This window comes from Macaca fascicularis, chromosome 15 (genome assembly GCF_037993035.2).
Source record: "Macaca fascicularis isolate 582-1 chromosome 15, T2T-MFA8v1.1".
NCBI classification, from domain to species: Eukaryota; Metazoa; Chordata; class Mammalia; order Primates; family Cercopithecidae; genus Macaca; species Macaca fascicularis.
The window spans coordinates 107,941,300-107,960,069 of NC_088389.1; the positions used below are offsets into that span (position 1 = coordinate 107,941,300).

At 35.0% G+C, this 18,770-nt stretch overlaps 1 protein-coding gene across 6 annotated transcripts in view; it reads left to right on the plus strand.

Annotated features, from left to right (window-relative positions):
* Positions 1–18,770, plus strand: part of VPS13A (vacuolar protein sorting 13 homolog A) — a 243,045-nt gene that overhangs the window by 101,285 nt on the left and 122,990 nt on the right. For 5 of the 6 annotated variants that reach the window (XM_065530725.2, XM_005581971.5, XM_065530724.2 and 2 more), the window contains exons 24-31: positions 3,477–3,561; positions 6,024–6,178; positions 6,621–6,777; positions 10,377–10,456; positions 12,079–12,138; positions 12,341–12,494; positions 13,587–13,703; positions 13,783–13,886. In XM_065530725.2, coding sequence (XP_065386797.1) covers positions 3,477–3,561; positions 6,024–6,178; positions 6,621–6,777; positions 10,377–10,456; positions 12,079–12,138; positions 12,341–12,494; positions 13,587–13,703; positions 13,783–13,886 — 912 coding nt within the window. Of the gene's footprint in view, positions 1–3,476; positions 3,562–6,023; positions 6,179–6,620; positions 6,778–10,376; positions 10,457–11,743; positions 11,844–12,078; positions 12,139–12,340; positions 12,495–13,586; positions 13,704–13,782; positions 13,887–18,770 lie in introns of those variants that run through there. The other variant, XM_074017701.1, reaches the window with a different exon arrangement.

An 18,770-nucleotide genomic window follows, 5' to 3' on the forward strand; every position in this document is an offset into this window, starting at 1 on the left:
GGACACAGAAAGGAGGTCATCTGTAAGCTAATGATAGAGGTAGCCTCCAGAACTGAGAACATAGGTTTCTGTAGTTTAAGTTACCCAGTCTGTGGTATTTTGTTATGGCAGCTCTACCTATCTCATATAGATTTTGGTACCAAGCAGTGAGTTGTTGCTTAACAAGCACTTAGAAATGTGGAAGTGGTTTTAGAACTGGGTAATGTGTGGAGACTGGAAGAATTTTGAGGTATATGTTAGAAAAAAACCTAGATTCTATCGCTGAATAAATTGTTGATATAAAATATGGACGTTCAAGCTGTTTCTGGTGAGACCTCAAGTGGAAATGAGGAATGTGTTATTTGACATTGAAGGGAATGTGGTCCTTGTTATAAAGTGGCAAAGATCTTGGTTAAATTATGTTCTAGTGATGAACTTGGATATTTAGCTGTGGAGATTTTTAAGTAAAATGTTGAAGGCACAGTCTTCTTTCTCCTTGTAGCTGGTCAAATCACTTGAGGCCAGGAGTTCAAGACCAGCCTGGCCAACATGATGAAATCTCGTCTCTACTAAAAATATAAAAATTAGCGTGGTGGTGCACACCTATAGTCCCAGCTACTCAGAAGGCTGTGCACGAGAATCACTTGAACCTGGGAGGTGGAGGTTGCAGTGAGCCGAGATTGTGCCACTACACTCCAGCCTGGGTGACAGAAGGAGAATCTGTCTCAAAAAAATAATAATAATAATTGTACAATATATGGTTAATATGTATTTGATTTATTGCAAAGATGCCAGCCTAGCTAAGTGGGGGAAGGATCAACTTTTCAACATATGGTGCTGAAACAACAATTTCCATGTGGAAAGTAAATTAATTTCAACCCTTATCTTATATCATATGCGGAATTTAACTTGAAATGAAACATAGACCTAAGTATAAAGTCCACAAGTATAGTTTCTGGAACAAAAAATGTTGGAGAATATGTTTGAATCCTTGCAGTAGGTAAAGAGATCTTAGGATATAAAAAGTGCAAATATAACAGGAGGAAAAAAAAATTGGACTTTATGAACATTAAATTTTTCTGCTCTTTGAAAGACATTGTAAAAAAAGGTGAAAAGGCAAACCATCTAACCATCCGCTTGGGAAAAATATTTGCAAAAATATTTTTACAAGTCCAGTCTTGTATCTAGAATATATGAGAAGACTAACAGCTCAATAATAAATGACTAAACAGATAACATGAAAAGATGTTCGACTTTGTTACTCACCAGAAAAATGCAAATCAAAGCCACATAGAAAACTACTGCACAATGGTTAGAATGGCTAAAAGTAAGAAGAAAGATAATACCATGTCAAGGTATTGCCATGACAAGGATTTAAAAGTCTCACACGTTACTTGTGAAACTTGAAAATAGCATAACCCTTTGTAATAGTTTGGTAGATTTAAAAAATAAGGTTAAGTATATACGTACCATGTAACTTGGGAATTCTACTCCTAGGTTTTTACCCAAGAGAAATGAAGTCATATGCCCATCAAAAGACTTGAACTAGAATACTCATAGTAGGGTTATTCATAATAGTAAACAGTTGCATAAAACCCAATTGTCTATCCAGAAGTGAATGGATAAGAAAAAATAGTATATTCTTACAGTAGAATACTACTCAGGAAAAAAAATACTTGTAACAGTGATGGGCAGTGATCGAGAATGGGGGGAGCTTCCCTCAAGACTCCAGGGTATTTTAGGGAATAGAATGCAGGATTACTTGCAAATTCCTTTAAGAGCTTAACAAAACTTGTATTCTAAAACCTAACAACTACATTACAGAAGAGGAAAATAATAGCGCAGTTTCACTAATAAATGTAAGATACAAAAATTTCAAAACATTAAAAGTTGAAATTAAGGTAACATAGTTGTTACTTTTGGGGGGATGCCTAATGATTGCAAGGAGCTTAAGGGAGGCTTATGAGTTGCTTGTAATGTTTCGTACTGGACCTGGGTAGTTGGTCGGTTGAGTGTGTTTACTTTCTGAAAATGTATTAAACTTTAGAGTTTATGTACTTTGTGCAGTAGATTATAATGTACTTCAAAAAAAAAAAAAAAAAAAAAGCTGCTGCTGCTTTCCAAAATGAGCAGAATTTCGCAGAAGGGGAAATACAAATAACCAAGGAAGCTGTTTGTGTTTGATATGATATGTAACCATTATGCATTTGTGAAATTATAATTAAAACTAGGATGACATGGCCAGTGAGACTGATATAATTTAAAATCTTTGAACACCCTAAGCATTGTGAGGACATGGAGATACTGAAACTGTGCTGCTGGTGTTAGTGTAATGTCTTATCACCACTTATGAAAATGGTTTGATAGTGCTCAATAAGGTGAACATATATAATTTTACTCTTTGGGGAAGTTTTAGCCACAAGCACCTATATCAGGAGGAAAAAAAATAAATTGGACTTTATAAAAATTAAATTTTTCTGCTCTTTGAAAGACTTGTAAAAAAAAGGTGAAAAGGCAAACCATCTAACCATCCACTTGGGAAAAATATTTGCAAAAATATTTTTACAAGTCCAGTCTTGTATCTAGAATATATGAGAAGCAAACAAGCAAAAGCAAAACTCTGTAAGCAACACAGATGCTCACCAACAGTATAGTGGACAAATAAGTAGTGGTTTATTCATCAGTGCAATGCAGTGTCACAGTAAAGTTCAGTAAACTATGAGTGTGGCTAAAATTTAAACATTGTTTTGTAAAAGAAGGAAGTCACGGGAAAATGTATGTCATATATGCTACAGTTTGGAAAGAGGCAGGAGTAAGTGATGTATTATTTAGATAATCATTCATAGGTGCTGTAGTACAAACAACTAAATAAAAGCAAGATCATGATGAGAGGTAGGGAGCGTGACAAGGAGGAATGAGATCCAGGAGGAACACATAAGAAGGTGCTTCTAGGTCAGGATATGGTAATGTTTTATTGCTTGGCTGGGTTGGAAAATTCAGATGGGTCTTTTATTATAATTTTTTAAACTGTAAGATTTGTTTTTATATATGCTCTATTTCCCCAAACTGTAAAAAAGTAAATTTCCTGAAATACCTTTCAGAGATTAAAAATAAAACTAAATTCCCCAATTCTAGGGGCTTTACGTATTGTGACTTGTGTGTTCCTCACAGATGTCCTGATTTAATATTACGTTGAGTTAAAATATAAGATCTCTTTCTACTCAAAGCCTTCATCAAGGACATTATTACAACAGTTCTACAATTTTTATTTAGCCTTAAAATTGTAAAACTACTTCTTTAAAATCTGTGTTTTATAATGTATTTTTCTCATTTAGACCTGATATGTTCTCAGTTAATTCAAATTGGATAGCTTTTTGTCAAAACTGTTGTAGAACTTTGAATAAACATCTTTGGAATAAGCGGTGAATAAACATCTTTGGAATAAGCGGTGAATAAACATTTTTGTGCTAATCAACAGTGAATTACTTTTCTTTTAGATTCAAACATCTACTTCTTTGGGAACATCACAGATTTCACAGAAAATAATTCCTCTCTTGGAACTTCCGTCTGTTTCTGAAGATGGTAAAATGAAACTGCTTAAGGATATTTTTCTTACTTTATTAAAATTTCTGTTTTGAGGCATATTTTTCTCAAAGGACCACATAGTGGAAGGGAAATACCTTTTCCTTTTAAAATCTAGGTTATTGGTTGAGGTTCTAGGAAGGAAAGACAGATTAACATGAGAAAACAAGCAGATTTACTGGCATTCGTATTTCACGGGTACATGCGAGAAACTCAGGGATGAGTAACTCAAGGTGGTGATTAAAATTTGGGTTTATATATCAGTTTGGGCTTAAACAAAGGAAAAGAGGTTTTGAGCTTCAGGGATAGGGGTTGCTGGGGAGGCAAGGTATATGGGAAGGCGACCAGAAAACGTATGGTGCACAAGGGTAAAGTTTCTTATGCAGATTTGTCAGTATTTTCTCTTTTGATAAGAATGTCTTGTGAGTAAGAGTCATCTTCCCTGGAACAGAAAGGAAGATAACTTTACAGGGTAGATTTCTCTTATTAATGTTAATTTCTCTTACAAAAGGGAAACTTAGGATCTGTCTTCAGAGCTTTTCCTGTCTGCTGTTTCTCAAAATAATTGACTCAGTATAATAATCCTTATGCCAAAAAGTCATGTTTTCGAGTGGCATATTTTGGTCTTCAATAGTCATATAAGAAATTTCAGGCAATAGCAAATATTTGTATATTTTCAGGAAATTTTAACTAAAATTTACTTAAAATAGCACAATTCCTTAAAGTTGTTTTTGCAATGGGATTTTTTTGGTATAAAGTTGAACTCAAAATGACAAGGACCAGCCGGGCACAGTGGCTCATGCCTGTAATCCCAGCACTTTGGTAGGCCAAGGCCGGTGGATCACAAGGTCAAGAGATTGAGACGATTCTAGCCAACATGGTGAAACCCCGTCTCTACTAAAAGTACAAAAATTAGCTGGCGTGGTGACGCACACCTGTAGTCCCAGCGACTTGGGAAGCTGAGGCAGGAGAATCGCTTGAACCCAGGAGGCGGAGGTTGCGGTGAGCAGAGATCGTGCTGCTGCCCTCCAGCCTGGCGACAGAGCGAGAGTCGGAATCAAAAAAAAAAAAAAAAGTGACAGGGACCACTAATAAGTTAATTATCTTTATTTGGCTGTGAGTTAAAAAATGCCACAAAACTTCATAGATGTCCTAATTTCTAATGTGTTTTTTAGTTATTTGGAAAATTTTGCTATAGTATATTTAAAACATTTTTAAAAATATTATTAAAGGAGAATCATCTTAATAATTACCTACATTTACATATAAAAACTTGTAACTATTCTGATACCAAGTACCTGCTTTTTAATGACCATATTAGAAAGAAAAGGTGTATGTCTATATTTTTAAGACTTTAAAAATTGATAAATGTTAAATAACAGAAATTGCCATGTCGATTCTTGGTTTCTTTTTTTTTTTTGAGACGGAGTCTTGCTCTGTCGCCCAGGCTGGAGTGCAGTGGCACTGTCTTGACTCACTGCAAGCTCCGTCTCCTGGGTTCACACCATACTCCTACCTCAGCCTCCCGAGTAGCTTGGACTACGGTCGCCCACCACCTCGCCTGACTAATTTTTTGTATTTTTGGTAGAGACGGGTTTTCACCGTATTAGCCAGGATGGTCTCGATCTCCTGACCTCATGATCCGCCCACCTCAGCCTCCCTAAGAGCTGGGATTACAGGCATGAGCCACCATGCCTGGCCGATTCTTGGTTTCTTAGAGAACACTTTATTTATTTATTTATTTATTTATTTATTTATTTATTTATTTATAGTCACCGGAGAGAAGTTGTTTGTGAGATCATCTACTTTAATTTCAATCTTAGTTTATTAGGGATATACTTCTGATTGTTTCATTTAAACCTTGTTTTATTGGTTTTACTAAGTTATCTAATGCTTTTTAGTCCTTTTTAATATCAATATATGTGTGTATGTACATCAACATGTATATACATATACTATATTTGTATGTATATACGTATACAAAGCAGTGCTTGATCTCAGTTTACTTCATTCAAACTCTGCTGCTAACATTGCAGAGTTTATACCTAAGTTGTGTTACACTATCCAGGTAGAGTGAGCATATTAACACATTACTTTGAGTATTCATGGTGTGTATATCATTGGCATTGACATTTCCTGTAAAATTTAAGCGATTTTAAAATAGACTAATGATTTCAAAAGATGGGCTTCTTAGGCTAAAGATTACATCTTATAATGTTCCATGCTGCTTAGTCGCCAAGAATGTTATTTAAAAGTACAGTATCCCTTTGTTTAAAATTGACAATAAAAAAGTACAGTAATGTCTATATTATTTTCAATTTATTTTTGTTCTGATGTTTATATTTTATATTTAAAAGAGAGCCTTAGTGTTTTTGTGTTCATATTTATTTCAGAAAAATATTGAAATACTGTTAAATTGATCATTTTAATTATTGACTTAAATAATGTTCTGTGAAATTTAGATTCAGAGGAGGAATTTTTTGATGCACCATGTAGTCCCTTGGACGAACCTCTTCAGTTCCCAACTGGAGTTAAAAGTATTCGAACCAGAAAGTTACAAAAGCAGGATTGTTCAGTAAATATGACTACGTTTAAAATACGATTTGAAGTACCAAAGGTAGGTACTACGGTGAAATTGACATGGCTTAATTTGTTTGCTGTTTCTACTATTTACAGATTACGATACAGTCTCATTGTTAATAAGCACTATCTTTTTCATCCCACTATCTTTTTCACCCTAATTAAACTAAATCCAGACTTGGCTGTGTGATTCTTCTTCACTCCTTTTTTTTTTTTTTTTTTTTTTAATAAGATTAACTTCCTTAATCAAGAGCGAGGGGTTTAAATGATATATTGTGGGTATTCAATACATGTTTTTGTGAAAACAGTTATTTATGTTGTGTGTATATTGTATGTCTGTGTGAGTATAAAATCTCTCCTAAATTTTAGATAATAATATATCAATTGTATGTATACCTCATATATTCACATGTAACCACTATGCACTAAACATGTTTTTGTTTTATGTACTGCTGGTTTCTTTTTTCTTTCTTCTCCAGGTTTTGATCGAGTTTTATCACCTTGTTGGAGATTGTGAACTATCTGTGGTAGAAATTCATGTTTTAGGATTGGGCACAGAAATTGAGATTAGAACATACGATTTGAAAGCAAATGCCTTTTTGAAAGAGTTCTGCTTAAAATGCCCAGAATACTTGGGTGAGAATCTTTATTTTTTAAAATAAATAAATTGATTTCATTGTTTGACTACCTGCTAGAGAGTTTTCAATTCTTTAGGCTCCGAATCAGTACATATGCCAAAATATTCTCAGAGAACCATTCCTTTTTTAGTTAATCTTTAACTTTTATAGTTGGTAATCTGGTGGGTACACCGGAGATAAAATGAAGATAATTTTATTCATTATGGAAAATCAGATGGTAATGGTTGAATTTGAAATCTACTTAACTGATTATTGGAACACTGAATTAGTTTCCTAGTGTTGCTCTAACAATTTACCACAAACTTAGTGTGCTTAAAAACAACACAAATTTATTATCTTAAAGTTCTGTATGGCAGAAGTCTGACACACGTCTCACTGGGCAAAACTCAAGGTGTCAGTAGGATTTCCTTTTAGGAGGCACTAGAGGAGGGTCCATTTCATTGTTCAGTCAGGTGTTGGCAAAATTCATTTACACATGCTTTAAGTCTATGTTTTCTTGTTGCCTGTTAGCAGATGGCTGCCCTTAGGCATCTGTTGCTTTTTGCATGTAGCCGCTAACCAGTACAAGGCATCGGATACTCCTCATGTTGCCATATCTCTAACCTCGTCTTCTGCCTTTTGCTTCCACTCCTCAAACTCCAGTGATTAGATTGGACACACCTCAATAATCCAGGATAATATACCTTAAACCTTAACCTTAATCATGTCTTCCAAGTCCCTTTTGCCGTATGAGTTAACATATTCTCAGATTCCGGGGGATTAGAGTGTAGGTATCTTTGTTGGGGGTAGAGGGCAGTGTTCTGTTTACTGCAAACCTTTTGTGTTCCAGAATCATAATGGATATATGATCCCTAAGGAAGTGTTCTGTTTCCTATGTTAGGTAATTAGGAGGATTGTATTTATATTTCTTCATTTCTATTTTTTGGATTTTTTCTTGAAAGATATTTGTGAACAGTAGAGGGAATTATTAGGACACCAGTTTCATTTCATTGAACTCCTTTGTAGCATAGTAATATTATGTATGAGCAGAGGTGGAATTAAAATTTTTTAAATAGACTTTATTTTTTAGAGCAGTTTTAGATTCATGGGACAATTGAGCAGAAGGTACAGAAGTTTTCCATATACTCGTACCCCTACCTGCATAGGCTTTTTCATTATCAACATCCTCCACCAGAGTGGTACATTTGTTACAATTGATAAACCTACACTGACACATCATTATTACCAGGAGTCCACAATTTAAAGTTCACTGTTGCTGTTATACTTTCTGTTTGGACATGTATAATGACATGCATCTACCATTACCTTCTCATGTGGAGTAGTTTCCCTGCCCTAGAAATACTCTGTGCTCCACCTATTTGTCCCTCCCTCCCACTGTAACCCCTGGCAACTGCTGATCCTTTTAGTGTCTCCATAGTTTTTCCAGCATGTTACATAATTGGAATCATATATATCCTTTTCAGATTGACTTATTTCACTTAGTAATACATACTGAAGTTACCTCCATGTCTTTGCATAACTGGGTAGCCCATTTCTCTTTTAGCAATGAATGATATTCTCTTGTCTGGATGTACCACAGTTTATTTATCCATTCATGTACTGAAGGATATCTTGGTTGCTTCCAAGGTTTGCCAGTTGTTAATAAAGCTGCTGTGAACATTTGAATGCAAGTTTTTGTGTAGACATAAATTTTCAGTTTCATTGGGTGAATACCAAGGAACATGATTGCTAAATCATCAAGAAACAGTTTGCTCTAGTAATTGGAAAGAAGAGTAAACCAATGTGACAGTGTTCCCTAATAACCCAGGAACTTTATAGCAGTTACTAATTTTTATGTTTATTCTTATGTTTGTTTTCCCAAGAACAAAGGATTAAAAAACCCTTGCAAACAGAAAAAAGAGTATACAGTTATTGTGCTTATTTCTGTAATATTTTTGTTTCTGTTTTCTCAGAGGGAGTGAATAGCAGTTTCTTGCACAAAGTAAATGATCAGTCAATGCTTGTTCAATGAATGAATAAATGTGTAAACAAAGTGGGAACTTTTTTAAGGCTTCAAGTGTGGCTAGCTCTTGCAGTAGAAAACAGATTTATGTGCTAAGCATTGGGTTTGGAGGACTCTGTGCAATTTGTGGCATTTTTTTCCTCAGGAATTGTATGATTAGTTTGTAGTCCTTTCTTCCAGTCTTTAGATACTAATTTTCTAGCAACCATAAGTCATTTGGTGATGACAGTTTTAAAGGCTTTTTAGAAATTCTCTTCTACAGTGGTTTTCTTAGTATAGCACATTTTGAGCAGAAACAGTAATATTAAAATGGGAGAGTTCCTTTAATCCCCCTCGCAGGACGTGCCACAGGGGTGTGCACATCTCTAGGGGGAGCATGCACATGTGCAGGTGCAGAGGCTGTGGGGAGTGCTTTTGGGCTCTGGCCCCAGGGCAGCATCTAGGGGTAGATGTCTACAACTCCTAAAGCCCAAGGGGCTGTGTTAACAGTATGCTCTTTCAACTTTGCCATCTGCAGATGGCTTTTGTTAATCAGTTCAATAGACTGTCTTCCTTATCACAAGGGCAGGGGGCCAGTGTGATGGCCTGAATTCTTGCCCAGTGTACCAGAAGAATCGGATGACATGTGGGCTGGAAGGATGAGTGCAAGGTTTTATTGAATGGTGGAGGTGGCTCTCAGCAAGATGGATGAGGAGCTGGAAGTGGGGGATGGAGTGGGAAGGTGGTCTTCCCGCTAAGGTTGGGCCGTCCAGCAGATGGACTCTTCTCTGACTGCCCCTGGCTGAACTCCCCTCGGCATCCAGATGTCCTTCCTCTTCTCTCTTTCTCTGCCATGCTACCCCGCCACTCTCTGCCACTATCCACCACTCTGTTCCTCTGCTCTTCTCAATGCTCAGATGCGTGTATCTGTGCCCACTAAGGCCTTGGGCTTATATGGGCACAGGATGGTGGGTATGGTGGGCCAAAAGGCAACTTCTCAGGGGCAAAAACAGAAATGCTTGTTCTCACTTAGGGCCTCCGGTCTTTAGGCTTGAGGGTGGGGCCTTTGCTGGGAAACTGCCCTTTTCTACCCAGTATTTCCCTGTCTCCTGTCCATATCAGTATAACTAATAAAGACTGATTACATGGTAATAGGGTTTATTTTAATCTAAACTAATATACAGAAAACTTTGTTTCATCTCATTCCTGTTCTGTCTTCTGAACAGCTGGGTTTTCAAGGACTCTGATGATTTCCTTTTTAGTTATTTCAGTGATCCAGGGCCAGATATCTCTTCCTGCCCTTTCATTCTTCCTAAAAACCATTCTGGTTTCTCTTTAATTGATTCCTATTTTTCTTACCTTACCTCCTATCTAGGTTTAGAAGGGTATGAGACTTCAGTGTTGTGGCACATGAGGAGGTAAGGGAATTGTGAGGAGAAATTACATTTTTAGAGTTTAAAGAACAAAGAATTTACTTGACTTGAGTAAGGTAGAATCCAAGGTCCAGAACTCATACAGGAAAGCCTTCTTTTGCAATTACATAATTAATAAGATTGCTTGAATTTATTTTCGTTACCTTTCCTATGAAAAGATAATTTTAAAAAAATTATTTTTAGATGAAAACAGGAAACCAGTTTATTTGGTTACAACGCTGGATAACACAATGGAAGACCTGTTAACGCTGGAATATGTAAAGGTAAGCAGTTTCATTTATATCTGCTTAATATGGTAAGTATGCAGCTGAAATGTTATAATCACATTTTGTAAGTTTGGTATTATTCAGTTTGTCTAACATTCACTCTAACATAATCTCTGTAACTCCTAATACTAAGGTTTTTTTGATTTTGTCATCTTGTATTAAATAGCTGTGATTTATAAATACTTCATATAGCAAAATAAGAAGATTATATTCTAAGTAGAAATGACCTGGAGTTTAATTTTTTTTTCTCTCAACAGGGGTACTGAGAAAGAAACACACTTTTTAGTCTTGATAGAGTATATTGTTATATGTGATACAAGATGATGCTTTCCCATTATTTTCCACTGTTTTGTGAAGTTACCTGATATTCCTAGGGTCAATAACTCCATTCCTTTTTTATTGTTTTATGATATTCATTTTATCATCTGTTAAGCTTTTCTATGTACTATGGTATATTTCTAATTTTTCCATGTTTCTGCTGACTTCTTTTTATATGTGTCAGACTATTTTAATAATTACTTTATAATAATAATGCAGAAAGCATTTAATCACTTTTAAAACCACTTGTGCTATCCATTATTGACTAGATATTTTAGGATTTTTGTTGTAGTATATGCATTATATAGCTTTTATATAACAATGTTCTAGACCTAAAGAAAATGGATGAAGAAAATATGATATATACACAAAACAGAACACTATTCAGCCTTTAAGAGGGGGGGAATCCTGTCATTTGTGTCAACATAGATGAATGTGGAGGACATTATGCTAAGCAAAATAAGCCAAGCACAGAAAGACAAATACCTCATGATCTTCTTTATGTGTGGAATCTAATAAAACTGAACTCATAGAAGTAGAGAGCAGAGTGATGGTTACCAGAGGGTAGCAGGGATGGGAGGGAGGGAAGGAGAGGGAATAGAGAGTTGTCAATCAAATGGTACAAAGTTCCAGATAGACAGGAGGAATAATTTTTGAGATCTGTTATACAGCGGGGGACTGTAGTCAATAATAATGTGTTGTTTATTTTAAAACGACCAAGAAAGTGAATTTCAAATGTCTCACCACAAAAAAAGATAGGAAAGTGAGGTGATAGATATGTTAGTTAGCTTAATTTAATCATTTAACATTGTGTACATATGTCAGAACATCACATTGTACTCCATAAGTGTATATAATTATGATTTGTCAATCAAAAATATTAAATTTTTTAAAAAGAAAAAGAAAACACAGAGTATTTGGATACTTGGTGGACAATTCTGTCACAAATTTTGTTTTTAAATACAGGAAGAATTAGGAAGAACCGTACAGAGTTGTTGATGACCGAATGATTATTCTCCACACTTGATAATATCCAACATTTCCTCTCTTGATAATAAGAATGATAGTACGTAACGTTTATTGAATACTTGTTATGTGCCAAAGAGTCCCATACTTACATTTTCTTTTGTTCTGGTGAAGCAGTTGCTTATTTAGGTAATTATATGTGTGTGTATATGTATATATATATATATGTATATGAACAGCTGGAAAATTATATAAATGTGTATTAGGACTATAATGTAATTGTATTTGTATGTCTTCCTACCATGTTCTAACAGATTTGTTTTCTCTTTGGATAGGCTGAAAAGAATGTACCCAACTTGAAAAGTACCTATAACAATGTTTTACAATTGATTAAGGTATGAGTAGATAATTTATTTTTTAATTATATACTGTATTTCTATTTCTTATGGAAATTATTTTCTAACTGGAATTGTAAGATCCTTAAAGATAAGAAAATATTATAAATTGTATCCTTTATGCCACAAAGCGTAGTGCCTTGTAGACAGCTGGCAAGCAAATATTTATTGACCTATCTCTAAAATCAGCTTTGTTCTTTAGGTAAATTTTTCCTCTTTGGATATTCATTTACACACTGAAGCACTTCTGAATACAATAAATTATCTTCATAATATCCTTCCGCAATCAGAGGAAAAATCAGCCCCAGTGTCCACTACAGAGACTGAAGACAAAGGAGATGTCATAAAAAAATTAGGTATGTTTTTTAAAAATTTAGCATCAACTTTTTTTCCTTTTTTAACCATGTAGGTCAAGAAATCTAGACTCTGACTTTATCATTAACTTCAAATATTGGCTTCAGAATTCTGTTGCCTAGGTTAATATCTAGAAGGATTCATTATATGCTAGGATAATTTTAGAAAATAAAGGAAACTACTGCTGAAGAAAGTGTTGCTTTTGTTTATCATATATAATAATTGGTTTTAGTTTAAGATTATACTGTAGGAGTGTTAGATTAAAAAAATTTTTTTTCTTCCACCTCGATCCCAGTAGGAGGATTAGATTCAAATTAAAATTTAATGCATTTCATAACATTATTTTAGATTAGACAAATATGACTAACAAAATTTGAGTAATGTCAGCTGGGTGCAGTGGCTTGTGCTTGTGATCCCAGTGCAGGGAGGCGAGTGTTGTGAGGGTTGAGACTGGAGGATCGCTTGAAGCCAGGAGTTCGAAACTAGCCTGGGCAACATAGCAAGACCCTGTCTCCAACAAAATTTTAAAAATTAGTTGGGCATGGTGGTGTATGTCTATAGACCCAGTTTACTTGGGAGACTGACACGGGAGAATCACTGGAGCCCAGGAATTCAAGATTGCAACGAGCTACGAGCTACGATTGCACCACTGCACTCCATCCTGGGTAACAGAGTGAGACTCTGTCTCGAAAAAAAACCCAAAAAACAAAAAGAGTATCAGAGCATATTTTAAAATCAGAGTATAATACTTTCGAAGCAGTGAAAAGTTGCAATTTTGATAATGACAGGTACCACCTAGTAATTACTGGCTCTCAAAAAATTTTGAAATTTATAGTTACAGTGTTTTAGTTTCAAATGTTTAGTTTCTTCTAGAAACAATGTTTTGTCTATTTCCTTTTGTTTTCATTAGATGTGATTGTTTTTTAGAATTTTCAGTTCAATAGGGCATATTATACCTTGCTTTCAGCTGAATTGCAGATCAGGTTTTCTCTAATATCACTATTTGTGGTGATATTTCAGTTACTTTATAAGTATAGTAAGGTAACTGCTAAACATTTTTCCTCATGTTTTACCATATGAATTTTTTTTTGCAGCTTTAAAACTATCCACGAATGAAGATATCATTACTTTGCAGATTTTAGCAGAATTATCATGTTTACAGATCTTTATTCAAGATCAGAAGCGTAACATATCTGAAATTAAGATTGAAGGTAATAAAATTTCACAAAAAGCAAATTAAAATACATTAAATGAAAGAAAAGGCAGTTAATAATTCTTTTGTTCCCTTAGGGCTTGATTCTGAGATGATTATGAGGCCTTCAGAAACTGAAATAAATGCAAAGCTAAGGAATATAATTGTTTTAGATTCTGATATAACAGCTATATACAAAAAGGTAAGAATTTTTTAAATTAAGTAATAGTACATCATTAAATAGGATTGTCCTTTAGGAGTGGTCATAGGTATCATTTAGAGAGTTGTCAGAATTGAGTAATGTGGCTTATTATGTGTGTGGGTTTTGGAGTCAGGCGTGATTGGGTTCTTAGCTCTACTCCTTAGTAGCTGTGTGACCATTAGCAGGTTACCTAATCTTGGATTCTGTTTCTTTATTTGTCAAATGAGGATTGCAGTATCTCATAAATGAGATAAGTATAAATAATGCTCCAGGAACAAAGTTTTGGGAGAGAATGTAGTAAATACCTTTTTCACTTTTTTTTTTGTTGTTCTCTTTATGTACTCTGAATCTCATAATGCATCTTAGATACATTTGAGGGTCTGAAGTCTGAGGAAGTGAGCTTTTTAAATAAAACTTATTTTCATCAATGATCACTAGTATAGTTGTGTTAATAATGTTAAGAGAGTCCTTTGAATTGGATGATGAGTTGTTGAAGGTTAGGTAATTTGTTACTGGTTATAAAACAGTAAGGTTCCTGTTACAGAGTTGAACAGCAACATCCTACCTGAGGCAGGTAGGATTATGTATTTAAGGAGGTTAAAGGAATATCAGATAGTAGGATCAGGAAAAGCTGAAGTACTTGTTGAGTCAGGAAGTCAGTATTTGGAATATGTCAAGAAGAAAGGAAATAGATAAGTAGATTTTGCCAGTAATACTAATGATATAGTGATGACCTGATTTTTATGTTTAAAAAATTCTTATTTCTGATATCTTCTTGTTATGGCTTGTTTCGTGGGATAGCAAAACAGTTCCAGCATCAAAGAGAAATGACTCATAGCAATAAGGAGCAAGAAATTTTCCAGAAGCCATGATTTTATTTGTTTCTATTATTTTTATTTTAAAAATCACAGTATCAGAGTATTTAAGAAATAGATTATCCATTTTATTTTCCCTGTCTAGAAAGTAAAGCTCACAGAAATAAAGTATCTGTGAAAAGTTATGCAGAACTGAGAGCATGATCCAACCCATTGTTTTTGTCTCGTAATTTTATATTTATTTTTTATTTTATATTATTTTATTTTTTTGAGACAGTCTTGCTCTGTCACCCAGGCTGGAGTGCAGTGGTGCAATCTTGGCTCACTGAAACCTCCACCTCCTGGGTTCAAGTGATTCTCGTGCCTCAGCCTCCTGAATAGCTGGGATTATGGGTGCATATTACCACACCCAGCTAATTTTTATAGTTTTAGTAGAGACAGAGTTTAACTGTGTTTGGCCAGGCTTGTCTCAAACTCCTGGCCTCAAGTGATCTGCCTGCCCCGGCCTCCCAAAATGTTGGTATTACAGGCGTGAGCCACTGTGCCTGGCCTGTAATTTTATTTTTAATATATCTACATGGTTAAAAATTCAGTTTACAAAAAGTTAAAAAATTAAAAAAATCTTTCTCTCTTGTCTTCTTGCCCGATTTTCATTTCCGTTTCCCTATTTCTTGACTTTGATTCCATTGTACATGGTATTTAAACAAACTGCCTTGTTTAGTAACTTTCCACGTGTCAAAGAACCAGAGAGGCATAAGGTTTTTGCCCTTATGAAATCAGACCTGATTATGAATCAGTTTCATAAGCCTTGTACAGTGATATATACTATTGTGTCAGTTTTAAGTATACTGAAACATTGAGCCCCTCAACTTTAAAGGTTGGCGCCCCCAGCCCATTTGTCTTGGAGCAGCATCCTCCATTTACCGTAGCACCACTGGACAAATACTCTTTTTATTTATATATGCCATAAGGTAAAAAGGATTCTGGCTGACCTGATAGTCTCATGAAAACATATCATAGTAAATTAGTTTCTGATATCTTCTTCATAAAAAATATTTTGAAAGTAAAGGTTTAAAAAAATCCAGTTTTAATGCTTAATTCTTGGTAATGGGTATACAAGTCTTTCTAATTATTCTCAACTTTTCTGGCCTTGTTATTAGGCCAATACTTGCTTCATAAGATGAGTTGGGAAATGCTTTCCTCCTCTGTTTTCTGAAAAATTTATATAGAATTTGCATTATTACTTCCTTAAATGTTTGATGGAATTATCAGTGGTAATATTTTTCGTGTATAGTTGAGACTGGGATTCACTTTGTTTTCCATATGGCACTCAGTATCCAAAGGAGATCCATTCACTGCGTTTAATTGATATACCACTTAAGTCTGTTATAGTTTATGAATTTCCTTTAGTTTCTTCTCTGCCCTTGTGTGTGCCATTTTTTGCTATCTTATTCTGAACAATTTTCCATAGCCTCTATCTTGCTGATTATTTTTCATGCTATTTAACATGTTACTGTCTCCTGTGTTTCCTTAAATCAATATTTAAATCTCAGGGCGCAGTGAGATTCAGGGTTTGGGAGTAGGGGTTGGCAAGATACTTCATAGTTAGTGGTGTGTATTTGCAAAGGAGGCACATAGTGTGTAGCTGTCTTTTTTTTCTTTTCTGTTTTGCACTGTCTTGGGGTATCTTTCTTTTTTTGATGTTAGAAGCTATTTGTCATTATTTCCTGTAATTTGGTCTTGAGGTGTGTGTCTGGAGAGTGGCCTTAAGCCAAAATAGCCACTTTCTAGCTGCAGGCATGTTGGTCAGATGGAACACTGGGGAGACAACACAACAAAACACCTTCGAAGGGTGCCCACCAGGGAGGCTGACGGGAAGTCTGGAGGCAGTAGGGACATTTCTTCATTTATTAAATGGGAGAGTTCACTAGTCTTTATGCCAGCATCACCAATCATTTTGACTTTTCGAAAGTTTATTCTCCAGTAGATTTCTTAGGCAGAGCTCTTAGGAACAATAATCCTTGACATTTATATTTGCAGGGTAGTTTGAGTGGATTTTAAATCCTTGACTTGAATTTTCTTTTCTAGATGATCTTAACACATGTTACTCCATGTCTTACGGCCTCCTATTGGTGTTGACAGTTCTGATGACAGTTTGACTTTCTTTCGCTTCTAAGAACTTTGCCATTTTTTCCCAGATATTCAAAGCTAATTTGAAGCTTTATGTAGGGACTTTGGACAGGCATCACAGTAGATGGTCAGGAACTGGTCTAGCAATTTTATGGCTTCTCAAATTGAGAGCATCTCTTGCTCTGAGGCTAGTCAGTTTCCTTTGAGAAAAATAGTGTAAGTATAAGCCTGACAGCCTAGATTCCAGGAGCCAATTGGTTGAAAGAAGTGGAGGCCGCATCATTTATAGATTTTTACTTAAAATACCGATTTTTTGATATGGTGTTTTATTAACCGTTTTTCTGTACCTGAAGTCTCCTAGACCACAGCCTTTCTGCTCTAAACTCTGTCTTGAGCAAATCTGTTCTATTGAACTCAGAGAGGAACAGTCATATAGCCCTACTCATATAACTTGCAGAGGATATTCAATTTTTTGTTAACTAATTTATCAGTATTTTTATATATATAGAATTTATACATTTATATGTAAATTATATATGTATAAATACTGGTAAGTAAATTAAGAAAAAACTAATTTATATATTATATAATCATAATATATATAGATAAAATTTTCTCTCTCTTTCGCTCTCCAATTACACAATCACGGCTCACTGCAGCCTCAACCTTCCCTGGCCCAGGTGATCTTCCCATCTCAAGTCCCCCAAGTAGCTAGGACTACAGGTGCACGCCACCACACCCAGTTGATTTTTGTAGAGATGGGGTTTCATCATTTTGCTCAGGCTGCCCTGAAACCTCCTGAGCTCAGGTGATCCACCTGCCTCAATCTTCCAAAGTGCTGTGATTACAGACATGAGCCACTGCGCCTGGCCTATTTGAGATATTATAGTCAGCAGAAGATAAAAAGCCTTTCTCCACGTGGAATAAATAGTAGTTAATCAGTAATATAAAACAATATTAGAGAGTGATATGTGCTTTGAAAACCAAGAAAGCAGGGTAATGTGACAGGGTAATTCACGTATTACGATTATCAAGAAATGCTTTTTTACAGTAGAAACATTCAACAAAAAATCTGAACTGTGGATTTGAGCTCTGTCAAAAGAGCATTCCAGGTGGAGGAAAGAGCAATTATAGAAGCCTTGTAGCAGGAAGATGCTTGATATATTTTGGGAGGTTGTAGGGGCCTCAGTAACCTTTGGATAGAATTATTTATTAGTTTCTGTTTTGGTTTAGTTTTTACTTTTTAAAGTCAGATTTATTGAGACAATTTACCTACAGTAAAACTTACCTTTTTTAGTTGTAATTCTGTGAGTTTTGACAAATACTGGTGTGTAACTTACTTTCAGCATATACAATGGGTCTGCCACCCCTAAAAATTCACTACTGCCCTTTGAGGTTAGCCCTTCTCCCCATCCCAGCACCTTGGAATCACTGCACTGGTTTTTGTTCCTATAGTTTTGCAGTTTCCAAAGTATCCTATAAATGGAATCATGCAGTTATGTAGTCTTTCACATGTGTTTTTTTTTTTTTTCTTAGCATGTGAGATTGTAATTTTTGTCTTTTCTCTTTATGTCTTGATCAGTCTGGTTAGAGATTTATCAATTTTATTGATACTTTGAAAGAACTAGCATTTGTTTCAATTGAATGTTCTCTGTTTTTAATTTTATTTCTGCTCTTTTAAAATGCCTTCCTTCTGCCTGCTTTGGATTTAATATGCTCTTCTTAAGGTGGAAGTTTAAATTATTGATTTGAGAACGTCTTTATTTTCTATTATAAGCATTTGCTGCTATAAGTATTCCTTTAAGCACTGCTTTAGCTGCATCCTGTAAGTTTTGATATATTGTTTTTTTAATTTTCATTCAATTCAAAGTATTTTCTAATTTCTCTTCTGACTTTCTTTTACCCATTGTCTATTTAGAAGTATGTTATTTAACTTCTA